The sequence below is a fragment of the Puntigrus tetrazona genome, chromosome 10 (assembly GCF_018831695.1).
Source record: "Puntigrus tetrazona isolate hp1 chromosome 10, ASM1883169v1, whole genome shotgun sequence".
NCBI lineage: Eukaryota > Metazoa > Chordata > Actinopteri > Cypriniformes > Cyprinidae > Puntigrus > Puntigrus tetrazona.
This window is the reverse complement of record NC_056708.1, coordinates 15,840,104-15,858,959: the sequence shown is the minus strand read 5'-3', so window position 1 is coordinate 15,858,959 and position 18,856 is coordinate 15,840,104. Positions and strand designations below refer to the sequence as shown.

The 18,856-nt window shown below is 38.6% G+C and overlaps 3 protein-coding genes, 1 long non-coding RNA gene and 1 pseudogene across 5 annotated transcripts; 3 read left to right on the top strand and 2 right to left on the bottom strand.

Annotated features, from left to right (window-relative positions):
• Positions 1-53: 53 nt before the first annotated feature.
• On the bottom strand, positions 54-2,097 carry si:ch211-139n6.3 (GTPase IMAP family member 8). The gene is made up of 4 exons (XM_043250586.1): positions 1,848-2,097; positions 1,119-1,695; positions 964-1,034; positions 54-795 (listed from the first exon to the last, which is right to left on the bottom strand). Exons 1-4 carry the CDS (start codon positions 1,855-1,857, stop codon positions 230-232), a joined length of 1,224 nt encoding a protein of 407 aa, XP_043106521.1. The 5' UTR covers positions 1,858-2,097; the 3' UTR covers positions 54-229.
• A 1,179-nt stretch (positions 2,098-3,276) lies between these two features.
• Positions 3,277-7,671, bottom strand: zgc:172131 (uncharacterized protein LOC100002821 homolog). Of its 2 annotated transcripts, none has more exons than XM_043250584.1 (4): positions 7,558-7,671; positions 6,748-7,279; positions 6,427-6,593; positions 3,277-5,937 (listed from the first exon to the last, which is right to left on the bottom strand). In XM_043250584.1, the coding sequence occupies exons 1-4, from the start codon at positions 7,565-7,567 to the stop codon at positions 5,279-5,281; spliced, it is 1,368 nt and encodes a 455-aa protein (XP_043106519.1). In that variant the 5' UTR covers positions 7,568-7,671; the 3' UTR covers positions 3,277-5,278. The 2 variants fall into 2 exon arrangements, with proteins under 2 accessions (XP_043106519.1, XP_043106520.1); XM_043250585.1 differs by having other exon boundaries at positions 6,427-6,572.
• A 1,296-nt stretch (positions 7,672-8,967) lies between these two features.
• Positions 8,968-11,171, top strand: LOC122352473 (serine/threonine-protein kinase pim-1-like). Its single transcript, XM_043249875.1, has 7 exons — positions 8,968-9,070; positions 9,611-9,705; positions 9,820-9,870; positions 10,073-10,451; positions 10,545-10,721; positions 10,879-10,967; positions 11,060-11,171. Exons 1-7 carry the CDS (start codon positions 8,968-8,970, stop codon positions 11,069-11,071), a joined length of 906 nt encoding a protein of 301 aa, XP_043105810.1. The 3' UTR covers positions 11,072-11,171.
• Positions 11,172-12,241: 1,070 nt separating this feature from the next.
• LOC122352478 lies at positions 12,242-15,283 on the top strand (annotated as a pseudogene).
• A 1,139-nt stretch (positions 15,284-16,422) lies between these two features.
• Positions 16,423-18,609, top strand: LOC122352598. Its single transcript, XR_006251891.1, has 4 exons — positions 16,423-16,534; positions 17,940-18,034; positions 18,151-18,201; positions 18,388-18,609. It is a non-coding gene; the product is annotated as an uncharacterized LOC122352598 (long non-coding RNA).
• The last annotated feature ends 247 nt before the right edge of the window (positions 18,610-18,856 follow it).

The following is an 18,856-nucleotide window of genomic DNA, read 5'->3' as shown; positions in this document are numbered from 1 at the left end:
TTACATCTATTATTTCTATTACAGCCTTTTACTGGAAACAACATAGCAAAGGATATGTTTGAACAGTGATTTATTTCAGATGCGTGATATATTAAGATTGCATGAAGGAATTGTTACATATGTTTATTGCACCATCTTTTGGTTACACTTAGACATTACACCGATCATATCTCGACAAAATCAGTTTTATGGCACGACTTCAGTAACACGCTGAGCTGATCCATAATATTCAGTTTTTCTCAGATTCCTGTGTGTTGCTGTTTTGTCCTATAAGCAGTTCGACCAGCTCAGTGCTTTTCACATTACTCCTGTAAACATAAATTGTCCCCTTGCACTCATGTAGAATCTTTTTGAGGGTCTTATCAGCTTCAAAGGTCTCTCTTAAGTTACTTTCATTGCTACCTATTGTCACAACAAACATGTTTTCGATCAGTTTCTTTCCAAATCTCTCCTTCAGTTGGGCGAACATCTCCATCTCTGCCTGTGAAAGAGTTTTCTCCTGCAGTACCATGATGAAGACACGTGGGCCTGCGTATGATGGCTTCATCTCCTCCATACTGTCAGCTATTGGATCTGGGCCCGGTTTATGGAAAAGGTCAGGGGTATTGACAATACAGACCATCTGATCGGCTACTCTAGCCACAACCCTCTCACAAATGGCTTTTCCAGCGATGAAGCAGTCATGCTGGAGAATACTGTTCCCTATCAGGCACTTGTCACTGCTGTTCACTCCCAGAAGCACCATGGTGATGATCTTGTAGTCACCTTCAAATGGCTTAACATTCACACTCTCCCCTTATGAATAAAACAAAAAAGGTTTTCAATGTATTACTAATTAATTTGTTTATTAAAGAAGTCTCTTATTAATATTACATATATATTATATATATATATGTATATGTATAGTACTACTACTACTAATAATAATATTACTAATTTCAGATATTTAAACATAAGCTTTACCTGGAATTGTCTGATGTTCTGTCTCATCTTTTTCCTTCTGATGAACATGCTTGCTCATGTCTTCATATAATCTACAGGATAAAGAAAACGACAGAAATTAGCTTTGTGAACAATGCGTGAGGCAATACCAAATGTTTCCATTTGTAAAAGTCTACCTGCCACTGTCAACTTCTAGCTTCTCTGACGTTTTTGTAATATGTATCAAAAGCTCTCTGACCAGATCTGATTCTGCCGCATCTTTGCTGAAGACGCAAATTCTCTCATCACATTCACGTAAAATCTGTTTGAGGTAAATATCCTCTATGTTGCAGGACTGTCTTGATGTCTCTCTGCTGTCGATCAAAACTACGGTAATGTTTTTCGTCATTCTCTCTCCGAATCTCTCCTTCAGTTGGGTGAACATCTCCACCTCTTCTTGGGAGAGCTGTTTATCGTGGAGTACCAGGAGGAACATGCGTGGACCTGTGTACGATGGCTTCATCTCTTCTATAGTGTTAGCTTCTGGTTCTTGGCATAGTCTCCAGAAAAGATCTGGGGTGTTTATAATGTAGAGCAGCTCGTCCCTCATTCTTCCCAGAGCCTTTTGATACATGGACTTTCCTGGCTGGAAGCAGTTATATCCGAGCATGGTGTTCCCTATCAGGCATTTATCAGTGCTGTTTTGTCCCAGCAGCACCACGGTGACAACGCTGTCGTTGTCAAAAACTTTGCCTGAAGCTGTTTTATTTTCTCCTACGAAGAATTAAAATGGATTTCTCACCAATAAATTCAAGAAATGGCTTTGAAGTAAACATATAGAAACTGAGAAAGAATATAAACATCGCTGAAACATCTTTAAAAAACAAAACACAAAAAAACAATTGAAATTAAGAACTGTGTTTTACCTTTTGGCATGTTGAATTTCCAGTCTGTTCACCAGGTTGCGAGAAACACCTCTGTCATGAGGAGAAGCAGGAAAAGAGTGAGCAAATGAAAGTAAAAGCCAGCTTTTTACAAACCCACAAAAATAGACAGGCGGTCTCACTGGAAAATCTACTAATAGTGTCGCGAAAACACAGTTTTATTCACTGTCGGGAGACACTGTTGCTGAAGAAAATGGACTGTTGCCTATGTTGTTTTCGCTCTTATATTCCACAAGGTAAGATTAGTATGGTTTTTAGTAATATGCTGAAAGCCCATGACTGCTCAAACATTTCTTATGCTTAAATCGTTTAGAAACGTCTAAATGAAAAGTGTCTAATGTCTTATTGTTTGATTATTGGCAGTATTCCAATTATTCCACAATAATAAGCTAACTTCAAGTAAAGCTAAAGGGCAGATAAGTGTAATATACAAATAATACAGCTGAATAAGTGCTGAGTATGACTCATATCGTTATCTAGTATCGTTTTTAATATATTTGCCTCATGATGTTCATTACTATGAAACAGTATAATGGCCCAGGCTTTAAAATGCAAAATTCAGTTTTTGCTGTGTCTTGGGCATCCCCTTCTCTGTCTCTGTATGCAATTAAATTAATATGTTTCATTATCTTTTTTTTTTTTTTTTTATCCTTTGCTGTCACCATAGGTCCACGGCTACGCATAGTATTGATCGGAAAAACTGGAGTGGGAAAAAGTGCTGTTGGAAACAACATCCTCGGCAGAGAGGTTTTTGAATCAAGCCCTTCTGCGAACTCTGTCACTGAACGGTGCAAAAAAGCGATGGTCAGCGACCAGAGAGAGATTTATGTGATTGACACGCCAGGAATCTTGGATACCAGCAAATCAAAAGACCTCATCAAAAGAGAAATAGTGAGATGTATCCAGGTCTCAGCACCAGGTCCTCACGTGTTCCTGCTGGTGATACAAATTGGCCGTTTCACCACCGAGGAGCAAAGATCAGTCCAAGCCCTGCAAGAGCTCTTCGGAGAAGAAGCTTCGAAATACATGATAGTGGTCTTCACTCATGGGGATGCGCTCAATGGCCAAAAAATCGAAGACTATGTGAAATCCGGCCATGTAGAACTCCGTAAAGTGATCCAGAGTTGTGGTAGTAGATATGTCGTTTTTGATAACACTGATGGGGGAAATCGAGGTCAAGTGAGAAAACTGATTATGAAAATTGATGAAATGGTGGCGGCGAATGGGGGTGAATGCTTCACTCAGGAAATGTTCAAAGAGGCAGAAGAAAGGATTCAGCAGCAGAAAGTGGAGAGAGCAGTCGCAGAGCTTCTAGAGTATCAGTTTAGCTTTCTTGGGATTCTTGACAACAGAGTTGCCTTGTTCCAGCAAGTATTGTTAGAAGGCCTTTACGAACAGTTTAGCACTTAATAAAGAGACTTAGACATCTTAGGAAGATAAACACAATTTATGTGATGTGACGCAGTGGAATATGAGGTTATTTTGATTGGACTGTGCAGCACATAGTGGAATGAATAATTATACGTAGATGCTTGTGAATCTAATATGAAGGCACTTGATTTTGGAATTGTTTTCAGAGACTTTGTTTGAGATCAGTCATTATATATCTGAACTACTTAATGTACTGGATCGCATATGACCTTTGATTTTTCCATAAATATGTTTAAGACTTGTCTTAACTTGATACAGCAGATATTAATAGTCAATCCAGTTCAGGCAGGGAATCTACTGGTAAGCTTAATATAGTGATACTATAATTAAATACATCAGAAGTCTGTTGTAAAATACTGTAGACATAAATGTATAACTGTCTTCATTCTATCTTCTTCAAGTAATCTATGAATATTTATGTATAACAGTATTTTTTTCCATTGTATTTTAAAATATGTTAAAATCTCTAATCTTTGTATAAGAGTAAAACTGTAAAAGTGTTCATTAGAAGTAAAACGTTCATCATGTAAAAGCAAGAGCTGTTTGCACATCCATTTTTGCCCATCAAATGAATAAATAAATGAATAAATACAGAATAAAATGAAAAATTGATAACATAATAAAATATTTTTACTGACTAGAAAACTTGCCTTTGTACATTTATTCATTTGTTAGACCTTTTTATACGAAGCATCTTAATTTGCTTCATAAACGCTTTTGGTTTATTAGTTAAACAACATGATTTTGCTCCAGGAACTTTTTGTTAGTTCTTAGAAAACATGTTTTTAACCTTCATGCTGCCCTGAAAAACCTATTTTTTAACCTAATTTTGATGTAAAAATATCCAGCCTTTTAAAATCGCTTGTAAATCTCTTATGATACTATGTTATGATCAAATCTTGGATTCAGTCTCTTTTAAATATGTAATAAAAATATTGCATAATGAAACATTTATAAGAAAAAATGAAAGGAGATCATGTGCAGAATGATCGTGATTTTAACAGTAAAAATGCTATAGTAAAAACAGGATAAATAGTTTCCATACTATAGTTAATAGTTGTTACATTTAATGTATACTGTAGTCCAATGTATAGAGAAAAGAGAAGTCATTGTATAATTTACAGTAAAAAAAAAAATCCCAGAATTCTGTGCACTTCACGTTAGATGTTTCTCTGCTTCATTATGCAGCGATTGTTCAAAACAGATATTAGTAATTTGTAAAACCTACTATGTTGTAACTATATATTTTTTCTGTGAAGATCATAGCAACAGCATTTTAAAGTAAACACAACTGATTTATTTTTTAGCTGATGACATTGACTTCTATAGTATTTTTGTATATACTGTGGAATTTAATAGGGACCATCAACTTTTTCCACATATTTCAAAATATATTTGTTTGTGTTCAGCACAAGAAAAAAATGGTATTAATATTTAAACTAGAACATAAACAAGAAAAGGAATATATATATATGTAATAAACATATCAATAATCAGAAGAGGAATCAGTGCACCTGCATGTGTTTTCTGTTGATCAGATGTGCAGTATGTTTTTCAGAAGGAAATACATTCTTCATCGATTTTTCATACAAGGAAGAAATCTTAATTATCAAACCAGTCAGAATGTAGTTTACAATCTCTTGCTGTCAGGATGCAAGCTTAGTGTAAGCAAACATGTCTGTAACGTGTAGGACCGCATTCTTTGAATACTTGCCTCTGACTAAAAAACGACGTGCAGAAGTTGGCACATTTGTTTTCTGTGCCTTTCATGAGTTTCAGAAGTTTTAGTTTTGACCTAGCTGTTTCTACATGACCGATGAAACAGTAATGCACTAGCCTTTTTGAAGAAAACACACATCTTTATTTGTACTTACGCTTGATAATACATGCAACATAACACTGATGTACTGTCTATTATTTGATGTACTGTGTATTATTTGAGTTTTTCAAACTACTAGCGCAGAACAATTAATTGCCGGTCTTTACTGAATTCTGCAGTTTTTTTTCTCTGATTCCACACAAGATAAATAGCGTTCTGTGTCAGTATTTCCATTTTTCTTTTTCATTTCCAAAATCATCTGTAACAGCCTCTCGACCTGTGAAACATTGTGATCATTGTTGTTAAATGCGTGACACCTTGAGCCGCATGTTCTAATCAGCTCTTGCAGCTGCGCGTCTGTGTTTTTAATGTACTCTGCTACGGTCTTCCCTCTTAATTTCTCCTTGCTAGTGAACAGAACAATGGTTTCTTTCACCACCCCTGCACCAAACGCCCTTTTTATGTTCTGAACTATTTCTCTCTCCCCATCTGTGTAACGGCCGAGCTCCATCACCAGCAAATACACATCAGGCCCCGGCTGAGTGAGCTCTTTGCACTTCTTGATCTGTTCTTGCTTGTTTTTTAGATCTTCGTCAAAAAAATCTGGGGTGTCAATGACCCTGATTTTGACTCCGCAGACAGTCTCCTCTGCCGTCTGACACACCTGTGTTACTGGCACGGAACTGGCATGCGATTCAAAATGACGCTTTCTGAGGATGGTGTTTCCCGTGGCGCTCTTTCCACTTCCCGTCTGTCCCAGAAGCACGACGGTCAAGGTGTTTTTCTTCTTGATAGCAGCTTGGTTACCTCCTCGGTTGCCTCCTGAAACAAGTTCATTTTGGTTTAAAGTGTACAATTAGCGTCATGTTTTTCACTCGTTGCTTTTTATCCTCATCTTGGTACCAGCATCGTACCATATCTGTTGAAATCTTCTGTCTAAAATCTTTCTGTGTACACCACTTGGAGAATGTGTTGGCCCACATACAATATCTAAAATCTGATTTACTGACCCAAAATTCAAAGCCATAACTTTTTGTGCATTTGAACTGAATCAAATATTACAAAGTCGAATGCATTTAGCCCAAAACCTTGTTTAAACAAAGAACTGTAATAGCCTAGGAAGTATCAAACTAATTGGTAATTATCGCCTCATTATATAAAAATTGCTCCCCTAAAGTTTACAAAATTATTTCAGTCGGCATAGAACTTTCTTTCTTTCTTAGTAGATGTGTATCATAGCTTACTATAGAAATGCTGAATATGTTTTGGTTATATTCTTATTTTATAATGTAGAATCATAATAGATGATACCTGATGCATGCTTTTGTGCCATTTCTTCCTCCGATCTGCATGTCTCCATTTCCACAGACTTGGAATAATTTCCCCCATTGATATTATTATGAATTCTACCGGAAATATGCTCTTGGGTCATTGCTTCCTGTTGTTTCCAGATCTTCCTTTCCACAGACATGTACGAGCCCCAGTTGAGGAGCTAAATTCAGTTGATTGATAAAATAAATTATATTGATTGATATATATATATATATATATATATATATATATATATATATATATATATATTTTTTCTTTGGAATGCATCCAATCACGAAGATAAACATTTTTTGGTCTTACCTTTCATGCTCGTGTATGTGCAACTCGGGCCGACTCTTCCAACACGCAATCAGCTCTTCGATGAAGTCGCTTTTCTTAAGATTTTTGTTAAAATCACACACTCTCCTTCCACTCCGACAGAGAACCTTCTCCAGGTGTTCGTTTGTTACCTCGTTTGGCCTTGCTGTTGTCTTAGTATCACTGCTCACGAGAACCACAACAGTATTTTCGTCCATTTTCTTTCCGAACATTGGCTGAAAATGTGCAAATGTTTCTACATCCCTCTGAGAAACATGGTCACGTTGCAGAACAAATAAAATCATACACGGACGTCTAGATGATGCCTCCATATAGCTTTTAATTACGGTCCGAGGCTCATTGATAACTGTAATCCACTGGGCACCTATCTGCAGTGACACCTCTTCATCACTCGTGGACTTCTTTGGAAGGAAATGTTCAAACCCAAGAATATTATTTCCCACCAGACACTTACACCAGCTGTTTGCACCCAGAAGAAAAAAAGCCTCCACAGAACTCTTCAGTTTGGCCATCGCTTGTAAAGAAGTCCACAAAAGCATTTGTTAAGATTTGTTGACGTATACCTAATTAGCTAACATTACTTAATAAGCAACGTTTTTAGTTCAAAATACACTTTGCATTAAAATATGCGTAGCCTTGATGCTAGATTGCTAGTGCCACCAGTTGAGTTAAAGCTGAGCAAATCACAAATCTATTTTAGATAACATCAGAGAGCTTCTTCATGCTCAAATGTACCAAATGTTTGGAGGATTTGCTTCAGCTATGTAAAATGAGAACATTTTAGAAGCTTACCTTTTGACATACTGAATTCAGCATACGGTTTCAAAATATTTCAAAAAGAAGACAAAACTTCAGACATGTTTTTTTGAAAGAGAATTTGTTGTAAGCGTTTGCAGTAACTGAAAGTGAAAATCCAGGGAGAATTTTTTCGAACGCTGAAAAGGGGTGGGTCACTATCATTACCTATGAATACTATAAAAGTTGCATACTTGAAGTTAACATCAGTTAATCATTTGGTATGTTTTTAATGTTCAGTTACGATTAAGAAATGTCGTATCTTGATTTGCTGGGGGAAAAATGCTTGGTGGGAGTTTACATTTTTGGGTGAACTATCATAGTGTACTAAAAGGCGAAGCAAGTCATTTCTATGCCACTAGTGGTGAAATTCTTATTGCGCGAATAATTATAGTTTCTAAAGCTAGAAAGTGGCTTGCTGTTTGGTTTGTTGAGAGCATCAAGCACCCATAGAGTTTAATTTATACATTTCTGATTTGTATTTGTCTCTATCAAGTGTGCCTCATACATCATGAAAATGAAGGCAAAAAAAATTTGCCCTCTGGCGGTTATTTGCGGTATAGGTCATAAAAACCACCGTCTCCGTAAAGGCCTGCTGTACTGGAAACAAATGGGATGTTAGCCTAACTAACTAAACGAAAAATTTTTATTTACAGTATGTAGTCTCTATATTAACAACTTTGCTGTTAGAATTCCCAGTCACCGAAAACTAGTTTTCAGACCTGGAAAATTGCACTTTTGTCATTTTGCCCTGTTTTATTGCGTAGTCGTTTATTCTTTAAATGATGCTCTTAAGGTTATTACTGACTGATGGGGGTTTACGCCTTGAGATTCCAAAATAATTAAATCAAATATGAACATTACATGTTGAAAAGATGCCCTCTACTGGAGAAACTAACAACTTGACAAACACACCGACAGCTAAATAATCAGATGTCGGACTGCTTGCTGTATGACAACGGAAAATCTTTTATAGATATAGTAGCCCGACACATTTTTGGAAACTTAAACCACATTCAATGTCTGCCTACAAAAAAAATGCCAAACTAAAAAATGACATGCATTGATTTAATTCTTTTTAAAGCGAATATATTTACTCAATAATATTAACTGTTATCAATAATGAAATATTTATTTGAAATCCTTTAGGCCTACACATGTATTATGTACAGATTTAAATAAATAATAATGTAATACACTATTAATGTATTTATTTTGTATCAAATTTTATTGATGGGACCGAACGGGACGTTCTGAGGCGATCAAAGCCTTATGACACCATAGACCGCGTTCGAATAGAACTCGCGGGGTATATAAAGCGCGTGACATTTTTCGAATCTTCGTGGGTTTGTTGTAGTGGTGTGAGTTTTCACAGCGATGGGACAACGAGTGACAAAAGTAAGTCCGATGACGGATAGCGAGGTGTACGATCACCATCCAAGTACACCCCCAAAACCCAGCACCAACAGGGCGGTTCAACAGCTTCATCCCCGCGATGAGACCCCTGTTGGTGCTGGAGGAGGAGGAGGAGGAGGAGGAGGAAGAGGAGAAGTGGAGGATGGAGGAGGAGGAGTGGAGGAGGGAGACATAGGAAGAGGAGAGGAGGAGGAGAAGGAGGGGATGAAGGCAGAGAGAGTAAAGGAGAAAAGAAAGTGCAAAAAGTGGTGGCGGAGACTGCATGCTTTCTTTAGAGCTGCTAAAAAACCTCCAGAGAGCAGCTCAGGTCAGAGAGAGAAGGAGCAGCAGCAGGATGAGGGAGAGAAGAGGAAGGTCACACAGGCAGGCAGAAGTAGTGATGGTACATGATACATCTATGCCACGAGAACACCTTTTTTTTTAACTAGAATTGTAGTTAGTCCATGTAAAACTTTCAGCACCCTCACGCACAGTATCTAAAACTCACAACAGTATACATACAGGCATGATAACCTATTTATTCCATGGCAGATTTAAAACATTACTGTTAAATGTTAAAAAAAACCAAAAACTTTGTTTTAGATTAAATGCAGGATCTCACGTGGTGAAACATTGTTATTTTATCTTTTAATAGACTACATCTTCAGCCGTTACGCTGTGGGTGAGCAGCTGGGCAAAGGTGGATTTGGTGTGGTGTACGAAGGTACACGTCTGGAGGATAATCTTAAAGTAAGTCAAAATATAACAAGCTAGCAAATGTTTTATCATCTAAACCCCTTTTCTCAGTGTGTCTTAAATAATATATACATGTATGTATTCATTTGTTTATTTTTTGTTCATCAGGTGGCTTTGAAATACGTCACAAAGACAGAGCACATGGAATGTATATCAATTGTAAGTACGCTTAATTGTGTATATATATATATATATATATATATATATATATATATATATATATATATATATATATATATATACAATGTAATATAAAAATTTGAATATTAATCACAAATCAAATTAACAACCTGGTTCAAGACTAAAAGACTAAATTGGAGTAACCACTCTCATGTAATAAAAAAAAACACATTTCTTCTAGCCTGATCATCCAGACCCTCTCCCAAAAGAGATTGCCCTCACTATCATGGCGAATAAAGGTCACAGAGTGCCAGAAATCATCAGACTGCTGGACTGGACGGATCACTCTGACCACTACGTCATGGTCCTGGAATGTCCCTCTCCCTGTGAGAATCTGGTTGAGTTCATCAGGCGTCACGGTGGAAGCTTGGACGAGGAGAAAACACGGCAGATCATGTGGCAGGCGACAAACGCCGCACACATGTGCTGCCTCCGTAAAGTGCTCCACCGTGACGTCAAACTGGAGAACCTTCTCATCAACAGGGAGACATCCGAAGTCAAGCTGATCGACTTCGGATGTGGGGACATTCTGGGAAGTTCACCGTTCAAGTCATACCATGGTATGTATGACACAATTCGTTTCCTCCTAATAGATACAGAACAATCAGGCTGCGATATTATACAAACTTCACACAAACTCTACTCTGCTCCAGGCACACCAGAGTACTCTCCTCCTGAGTACCACCGCAGGGGAGAGTACCAAGGCTGGCCGGCGACGGTCTGGTCACTAGGGATTGTAATGTTCACATTGTTGTGTGGAGATTTCCCTAGTTACCAGGACCTGCTCCTGCTGGAGCACAACAAGTGGTCCAAACCTGGCCTGTCACAGGGTAAGATCTTCATCGCAAAAAAAAAAAAAAAAAAAAAAAAAAAAAAATGAATATGTCAGAATCATACAAAACATCTTAGAGCTTGGAATAAAATAACATGATCAAATAGAGCAGCCGTGAAGTGTGAGGCCATAAAACGATGTACTTTCCTGCACAGAATGCTGTGACTTACTAAGGGTTCTTCTCCACGAGAAGCCAATCCGGCGACTTGGTCTGGGGCAAATCAGGTCCCACAACTGGTTTATGGTAGTGAACCTTTACATCAGCTTAAAATAATACATTTTTCTTATGGGAAGTAAGCAAAATGTGTCCAAACGTTTTGTTCTGTTTTGTTTTAGGTCGTCTTATAGGACCACTCCGGTTGGCGCCTCTCTTGCAGCTTTGCGTCTTGCGGGCTGCAGCGGGAGGTGCTTTCATCCCTCCTCTCGCCTTTGCGTCTTGCGGGGCGAGCAAGCCTTGTGTAGCGTCTTGCGCCTTGGCTTGAGGAAGCAGTATTAGCGTCTGGCGGTACTGCTTCTGGGATAATGTGTACATATTGTATATATGTACATACTTCTTTTAGTTGCCCCTTTTGTTTGTCCCATCATGGCCGCTCCATTCCTGAGGTTCCTGCCACAGCTGTCCAGATGCCAGAGCTCTCGGTCTTCACCTTCAGTGATGGAGCTCCTATTCTCTGTTTTCGGAGGAAAACACATTATAAATTACAATAAACATTGTTTTCTTTGAAATATTTGGGTTCTGTTTAGGGTTTGGAGATATAAAGTTTGTAAAAACCGTTGTCTATGGAAAGAAACATTTAAATCATGAAAACCTAACATAACCTGAACCTGACACACACACACACACACACACACACACACACACACACACACACACACACAAGGCAAGGCAAGTTTATTTATATAGCACATTTAAATAACAATAAAATAAATTAAAATAAAATAAAAACACTGATTTAAGATAAATTGAATTTAAAGCAAAGAGATTGATTTAAAACAGTTTAAAATAAAAGAAGCAAACAGTTCGGATGCAGCACAGTGCTCATTCTGTAAATGCACAACTAAACAGATGAGTTTTGAGTCTAGATTTAAAAGTGACTAATGTTTCAGCACATCTGATCTCTTCAGGAAGCTGGTTCCAGATGCGAGCAGCATAATAACTAAAAGCAGATTCTCCTTGTTTGGTGTGAACCTTTAGTATTTCTAACTGACTTGATCCTAGTGATCTGAGTGGTCTGTTAGGTGTATAAATAGTGATCATATCTGCGATGTATTTAGGTCCTAGTCCATTGAGTGCTTTATAAATGAGTAAAAGTGCTTTAAAATCAATTCCAAATGTCACTGGAAGCCAGTGTAAGGACCTGAGGACTGGTGTGATGTGCTCTGATTTTCTGGTTCGAGTCAGAATCCTGGCAGCAGCGTTTTGGATGAGTCTTTTTTGGATGATTCTCGTTTCTTTCTATGTACATTTTTGAAGTTGACTATATCAATTAGTGCACCAGGCCATGCATCCTGCCTTTAGGGAGCTCTCGCGAGAGGTTTACTGTCTTTGAGAGGAGCATCACGCGCGAGGAGAGCATCGCTTCAGCGTTTGGTTTATCACCGTGAGACACACAGCACTCAGAATGAACAGGTCAGGATGCTCTGTGCTCTCTTCCAACAGAAACACGATACACGACACGTTTTAAAAAATAAAAAAATTTAGGAAACAGTAAAAGTAAACAGGTGAACTCATACATTTTCTCAGAGAGAAGACCGTGGTTCTCCACACAAAATCAACTTCAAATATTCAAAGACAGACTCATTTAAAGAGCAAATCTGTTTTCAGTGTTTCTAGCATTTGAGGAAAAGATATTATTTCTGTTGTTACATGTTGAATAGATGCCCTCTACTGGAGAAACTAACAACTTGACAAACACACCGACAGCTAAATAATCAGATGTCGGACTGCTTGCTGTATGACAACGGAAAATCTTTTATAGATATAGTAACACATTTTTGGAAACTTAAACCACATTTAATGTCTGCCTTAAATAAATTGCCAAACTAAAAATGACATGCATTGATTTAATTTTTTTTTTTAATAGCGAATACATTTACTCAAAAATATTAACAACTGCAATCAATAATGAAATATTTATTTGAAATCATTTAGGCCTACACATGTATTATGTACACATTTAAATAAATAATAATGTAATACACTACTAATGTATTTATTTTCTATCAAATTTTATTGATGGGACCGAACGGGACGTTCTGAGGCGATCAAAGCCTTATGACACCATAGACCGCGTTCGAATAGAACTCGCGGGGTATATAAAGCGCGTGACATTTTTCGAATCTTCGTGGGTTTGTTGTAGTGGTGTGAGTTTTCACAGCGATGGGACAACGAGTGACAAAAGTAAGTCCGATGACGGATAGCGAGGTGTACGATCACCATCCAAGTACACCCCCAAAACCCAGCACCAACAGGGCGGTTCAACAGCTTCATCCCCGCGATGAGACCCCTGTTGGTGCTGGAGGAGGAGGAGGAGGAGAAGTGGAGGATGGAGGAGGAGGAGTGGAGGAGGGAGACATAGGAAGAGGAGAGGAGGAGGAGAAGGAGGGGATGAAGGCAGAGAGAGTAAAGGAGAAAAGAAAGTGCAAAAAGTGGTGGCGGAGACTGCATGCTTTCTTTAGAGCTGCTAAAAAACCTCCAGAGAGCAGCTCAGGTCAGAGAGAGAAGGAGCAGCAGCAGGATGAGGGAGAGAAGAGGAAGGTCACACAGGCAGGCAGAAGTAGTGATGGTACATGATACATCTATGCCACGAGAACACCTTTTTTTTAACTAGAATTGTAGTTAGTCCATGTAAAACTTTCAGCACCCTCACGCACAGTATCTAAAACTCACAACAGTATACATACAGGCATGATAACCTATTTATTCCATGGCAGATTTAAAACATTACTGTTAAATGTTAAAAAAACCCAAAAACTTTGTTTTAGATTAAATGCAGGATCTCACGTGGTGAAACATTGTTATTTTATCTTTTAATAGACTACATCTTCAGCCGTTACGCTGTGGGTGAGCAGCTGGGCAAAGGTGGATTTGGTGTGGTGTACGAAGGTACACGTCTGGAGGATAATCTTAAAGTAAGTCAAAAATATAACAAGCTAGCAAATGTTTTATCATCTAAACCCCTTTTCTCAGTGTGTCTTAAATAATATATACATGTATGTATTCATTTGTTTATTTTTTTGTTCATCAGGTGGCTTTGAAATACGTCACAAAGACAGAGCACATGGAATGTATATCAATTGTAAGTACGCTTAATTGTGTATATATATATATATATATATATATATATATATATATATATATATATATATATATAATATAAAAATATAAAAATTGAATATTAATCACAAATCAAATTAACAACCTGGTTCAAGACTAAAAGACTAAATTGGAGTAACCACTCTCATGTAATAAAAAAAACACATTTCTTCTAGCCTGATCATCCAGACCCTCTCCCAAAAGAGATTGCCCTCACTATCATGGCGAATAAAGGTCACAGAGTGCCAGAAATCATCAGACTGCTGGACTGGACGGATCACTCTGACCACTACGTCATGGTCCTGGAATGTCCCTCTCCCTGTGAGAATCTGGTTGAGTTCATCAGGCGTCACGGTGGAAGCTTGGACGAGGAGAAAACACGGCAGATCATGTGGCAGGCGACAAACGCCGCACACATGTGCTGCCTCCGTAAAGTGCTCCACCGTGACGTCAAACTGGAGAACCTTCTCATCAACAGGAGACATCCGAAGTCAAGCTGATCGACTTCGGATGTGGGGACATTCTGGGAAGTTCACCGTTCAAGTCATACCATGGTATGTATGACACAATTCGTTTCCTCCTAATAGATACAGAACAATCAGGCTGCGATATTATACAAACTTCACACAAACTCTACTCTGCTCCAGGCACACCAGAGTACTCTCCTCCTGAGTACCACCGCAGGGGAGAGTACCAAGGCTGGCCGGCGACGGTCTGGTCACTAGGGATTGTAATGTTCACATTGTTGTGTGGAGATTTCCCTAGTTACCAGGACCTGCTCCTGCTGGAGCACAACAAGTGGTCCAAACCTGGCCTGTCACAGGGTAAGATCTTCACGCAAAAAAAAAAAAAAAAAAAAAAAAAAAAAAAAAATGAATATGTCAGAATCATACAAAACATCTTAGAGCTTGGAATAAAATAACATGATCAAATAGAGCAGCCGTGAAGTGTGAGGCCATAAAACGATGTACTTTCCTGCACAGAATGCTGTGACTTACTAAGGGTTCTTCTCCACGAGAAGCCAATCCGGCGACTTGGTCTGGGGCAAATCAGGTCCCACAACTGGTTTATGGTAGTGAACCTTTACATCAGCTTAAAATAATACATTTTTCTTATGGGAAGTAAGCAAAATGTGTCCAAACGTTTTGTTCTGTTTTGTTTTAGGTCGTCTTATAGGACCACTCCGGTTGGCGCCTCTCTTGCAGCTTTGCGTCTTGCGGGCTGCAGCGGGAGGTGCTTTCATCCCTCCTCTCGCCTTTGCGTCTTGCGGGCGAGCAAGCCTTGTGTGCGCGTCTTGCGCCTTGGCTTGAGGAAGCAGTATTAGCGTCTGGCGGTACTGCTTCCGGGGGGGATGTGTACATATTGTATATATGTACATACTTCTTTTGGTTGCCCCTTTTTGTTTGTCCCATCATGGCCGCTCCATTCCTGAGGTTCCTGCCACAGCTGTCCAGATGCCAGAGCTCTCGGTCTTCACCTTCACAGTGATGGAGCTCCTATTCTCTGTTTTCCGGAGGAAAACACATTATAAATTACAATAAACATTGTTTTCTTTGAAATATTTGGGTTCTGTTTAGGGTTTGGAGATATAAAGTTTGTAAAAACCGTTGTCTATGGAAAGAAACATTTAAATCATGAAAACCTAACATAACCTGAACCTGACACACACACACACACACACACACACACACACACACACACACACACACACACACACACACACACACACACACACAAGGCAAGGCAAGGCAAGTTTATTTATATAGCACATTTAAATAACAATAAAATAAATTAAAATAAAATAAAAACACTGATTTAAGATAAATTGAATTTAAAGCAAAGAGATTGATTTAAAACAGTTTAAAATAAAAGAAGCAAACAGTTCGGACGCAGCACAGTGCTCATTCTGTAAATGCACAACTAAACAGATGAGTTTTGAGTCTAGATTTAAAAGTGACTAATGTTTCAGCACATCTGATCTCTTCAGGAAGCTGGTTCCAGATGCGAGCAGCATAATAACTAAAAGCAGATTCTCCTTGTTTGGTGTGAACCTTTAGTATTTCTAACTGACTTGATCCTAGTGATCTGAGTGGTCTGTTAGGTGTATAAATAGTGATCATATCTCATGCGATGTATTTAGGTCCTAGTCCATTGAGTGCTTTATAAATGAGTAAAAGTGCTTTAAAATCAATTCCAAATGTCACTGGAAGCCAGTGTAAGGACCTGAGGACTGGTGTGATGTGCTCTGATTTTCTGGTTCGAGTCAGAATCCTGGCAGCAGCGTTTTGGATGAGTCTTTTTTGGATGATTCTCGTTTCTTTCTATGTACATTTTTGAAGTTGACTATATCAATTAGTGCACCAGGCCATGCATCCTGCCTTTGGGGAGCTCTCGCGAGAGGTTTACTGTCTTTGAGAGGAGCATCACGCGCGAGGAGAGCATCGCTTCAGCGTTTGGTTTATCACCGTGAGACACACAGCACTCAGAATGAACAGGTCAGGATGCTCTGTGCTCTCTTCCAACAGAAACACGATACACGACACGTTTTAAAAAATAAAAAATTTAGGAAACAGTAAAAGTAAACAGGTGAACTCATACATTTTCTCAGAGAGAAGACCGTGGTTCTCCACACAAAATCAACTTCAAATATTCAAAGACAGACTCATTTAAAGAGCAAATCTGTTTTCAGTGTTTCTAGCATTTGAGGAAAAGATATTATTTCTGTTGTTACATGTTGAATAGATGCCCTCTACTGGAGAAACTAACAACTTGACAAACACACCGACAGCTAAATAATCAGATGTCGGACTGCTTGCTGTATGACAACGGAAAATCTTTTATAGATATAGTAAGCCCGAACTTAAACTTAAACCACATTCAATGTCTGCCTTTACAAATAAATGCCAAACTAAAAATTACATGCGTTTATTGATTTTTTTTTTTTTTAGCGAATATATTTACTCAATAATATTAACTGTTATCAATAATGAAATATTTATTTGAAATCCTTTAGGCCTACACATGTATTATGTACAGATTTAAATAAATAATAATGTAATACACTATTAATGTATTTATTTTGTATCAAATTTTATTGATGGGACCGAACGGGACGTTCTGAGGCGATCAAAGCCTTATGACACCATAGACCGCGTTCGAATAGAACTCGCGGGGTATATAAAGCGCGTGACATTTTTCGAATCTTCGTGGGTTTGTTGTAGTGGTGTGAGTTTTCACAGCGATGGGACAACGAGTGACAAAAGTAAGTCCGATGACGGATAGCGAGGTGTACGATCACCATCCAAGTACACCCCCAAAACCCAGCACCAACAGGGCGGTTCAACAGCTTCATCCCCGCGATGAGACCCCTGTTGGTGCTGGAGGAGGAGGAGGAGGAGGAGAAGTGGAGGATGGAGGAGGAGGAGTGGAGGAGGGAGACATAGGAAGAGGAGAGGAGGAGGAGAAGGAGGGGATGAAGGCAGAGAGAGTAAAGGAGAAAAGAAAGTGCAAAAAGTGGTGGCGGAGACTGCATGCTTTCTTTAGAGCTGCTAAAAAACCTCCAGAGAGCAGCTCAGGTCAGAGAGAGAAGGAGCAGCAGCAGGATGAGGGAGAGAAGAGGAAGGTCACACAGGCAGGCAGAAGTAGTGATGGTACATGATACATCTATGCCACGAGAACACCTTTTTTTTTAACTAGAATTGTAGTTAGTCCATGTAAAACTTTCAGCACCCTCACGCACAGTATCTAAAACTCACAACAGTATACATACAGGCATGATAACCTATTTATTCCATGGCAGATTTAAAACATTACTGTTAAATGTTAAAAAAACCAAAACTTTGTTTTAGACTAAATGCAGCATCTCACGTGGTGAAACATTGTTATTTTATCTTTTAATAGACTACATCTTCAGCCGTTACGCTGTGGGTGAGCAGCTGGGCAAAGGTGGATTTGGTGTGGTGTACGAAGGTACACGTCTGGAGGATAATCTTAAAGTAAGTCAAAAATATAACAAGCTAGCAAATGTTTTATCATCTAAACCCCTTTTCTCAGTGTGTCTTAAATAATATATACATGTATGTATTCATTTGTTTATTTTTTTGTTCATCAGGTGGCTTTGAAATACGTCACAAAGACAGAGCACATGGAATGTATATCAATTGTAAGTAATTGTGCTATATATATATGTATATATATATATATATATATATATATATATATATATATATATATATATGAATATGAATTTGAATATTAATCACAAATCAAATAAACAACCTGGTTCAAGACTAAAAGACTAAATTGGAGTAACCACTCTCATGTAATAAAAAAAACACATTTCTTCTAGCCTGATCATCCAGACCCTCTCCCAAAAGAGATTGCCCTCACTATCATGGCGAATAAAGGTCACAGAGTGCCAGAAATCATCAGACTGCTGGACTGGACGGATCACTCTGACCACTACGTCATGGTCCTGGAATGTCCCTCTCCCTGTGAGAATCTGGTTGAGTTCATCAGGCGTCACGGTGGAAGCTTGGACGAGGAGAAAACACGGCAGATCATGTGGCAGGCGACAAACGCCGCACACATGTGCTGCCTCCGTAAAGTGCTCCACCGTGACGTCAAACTGAGAACCTTCTCATCAACAGGAGACATCCGAAGTCAAGCTGATCGACTTCGGATGTGGGGACATTCTGGGAAGTTCACCGTTCAAGTCATACCATGGTATGTATGACACAATTCGTTTCCTCCTAATAGATACAGAACAATCAGGCTGCGATATTATACAAACTTCACACAAACTCTACTCTGCTCCA

Bases quoted from the DNA above. Each gene is read 5' to 3' on its own strand.
- si:ch211-139n6.3 (XM_043250586.1), bottom strand. The intron at 1,035-1,118 runs GTAGACTTTTAC...TTTATCCTGTAG, and splicing joins CTAGAAGTTGACAGTGGCAG to ATTATATGAAGACATGAGCA. The intron at 796-963 runs GTAAAGCTTATG...TTTATTCATAAG, and splicing joins AGAACATCAGACAATTCCAG to GGGAGAGTGTGAATGTTAAG.
- LOC122352473 (XM_043249875.1), top strand. From the start codon at position 8,968: ATGACGGATAGCGAGGTGTACGATCACCATCCAAGTACACCCCCAAAA. The intron at 10,452-10,544 runs GTATGTATGACA...ACTCTGCTCCAG, and splicing joins ACCGTTCAAGTCATACCATG to GCACACCAGAGTACTCTCCT. The intron at 10,722-10,878 runs GTAAGATCTTCA...TTTCCTGCACAG, and splicing joins CAAACCTGGCCTGTCACAGG to AATGCTGTGACTTACTAAGG.
- zgc:172131 (XM_043250584.1), bottom strand. The intron at 6,594-6,747 runs GTAAGACCAAAA...CCTCAACTGGGG, and splicing joins CACATACACGAGCATGAAAG to CTCGTACATGTCTGTGGAAA. The intron at 5,938-6,426 runs GTATCATCTATT...AACTTGTTTCAG, and splicing joins GGCACAAAAGCATGCATCAG to GAGGCAACCGAGGAGGTAAC.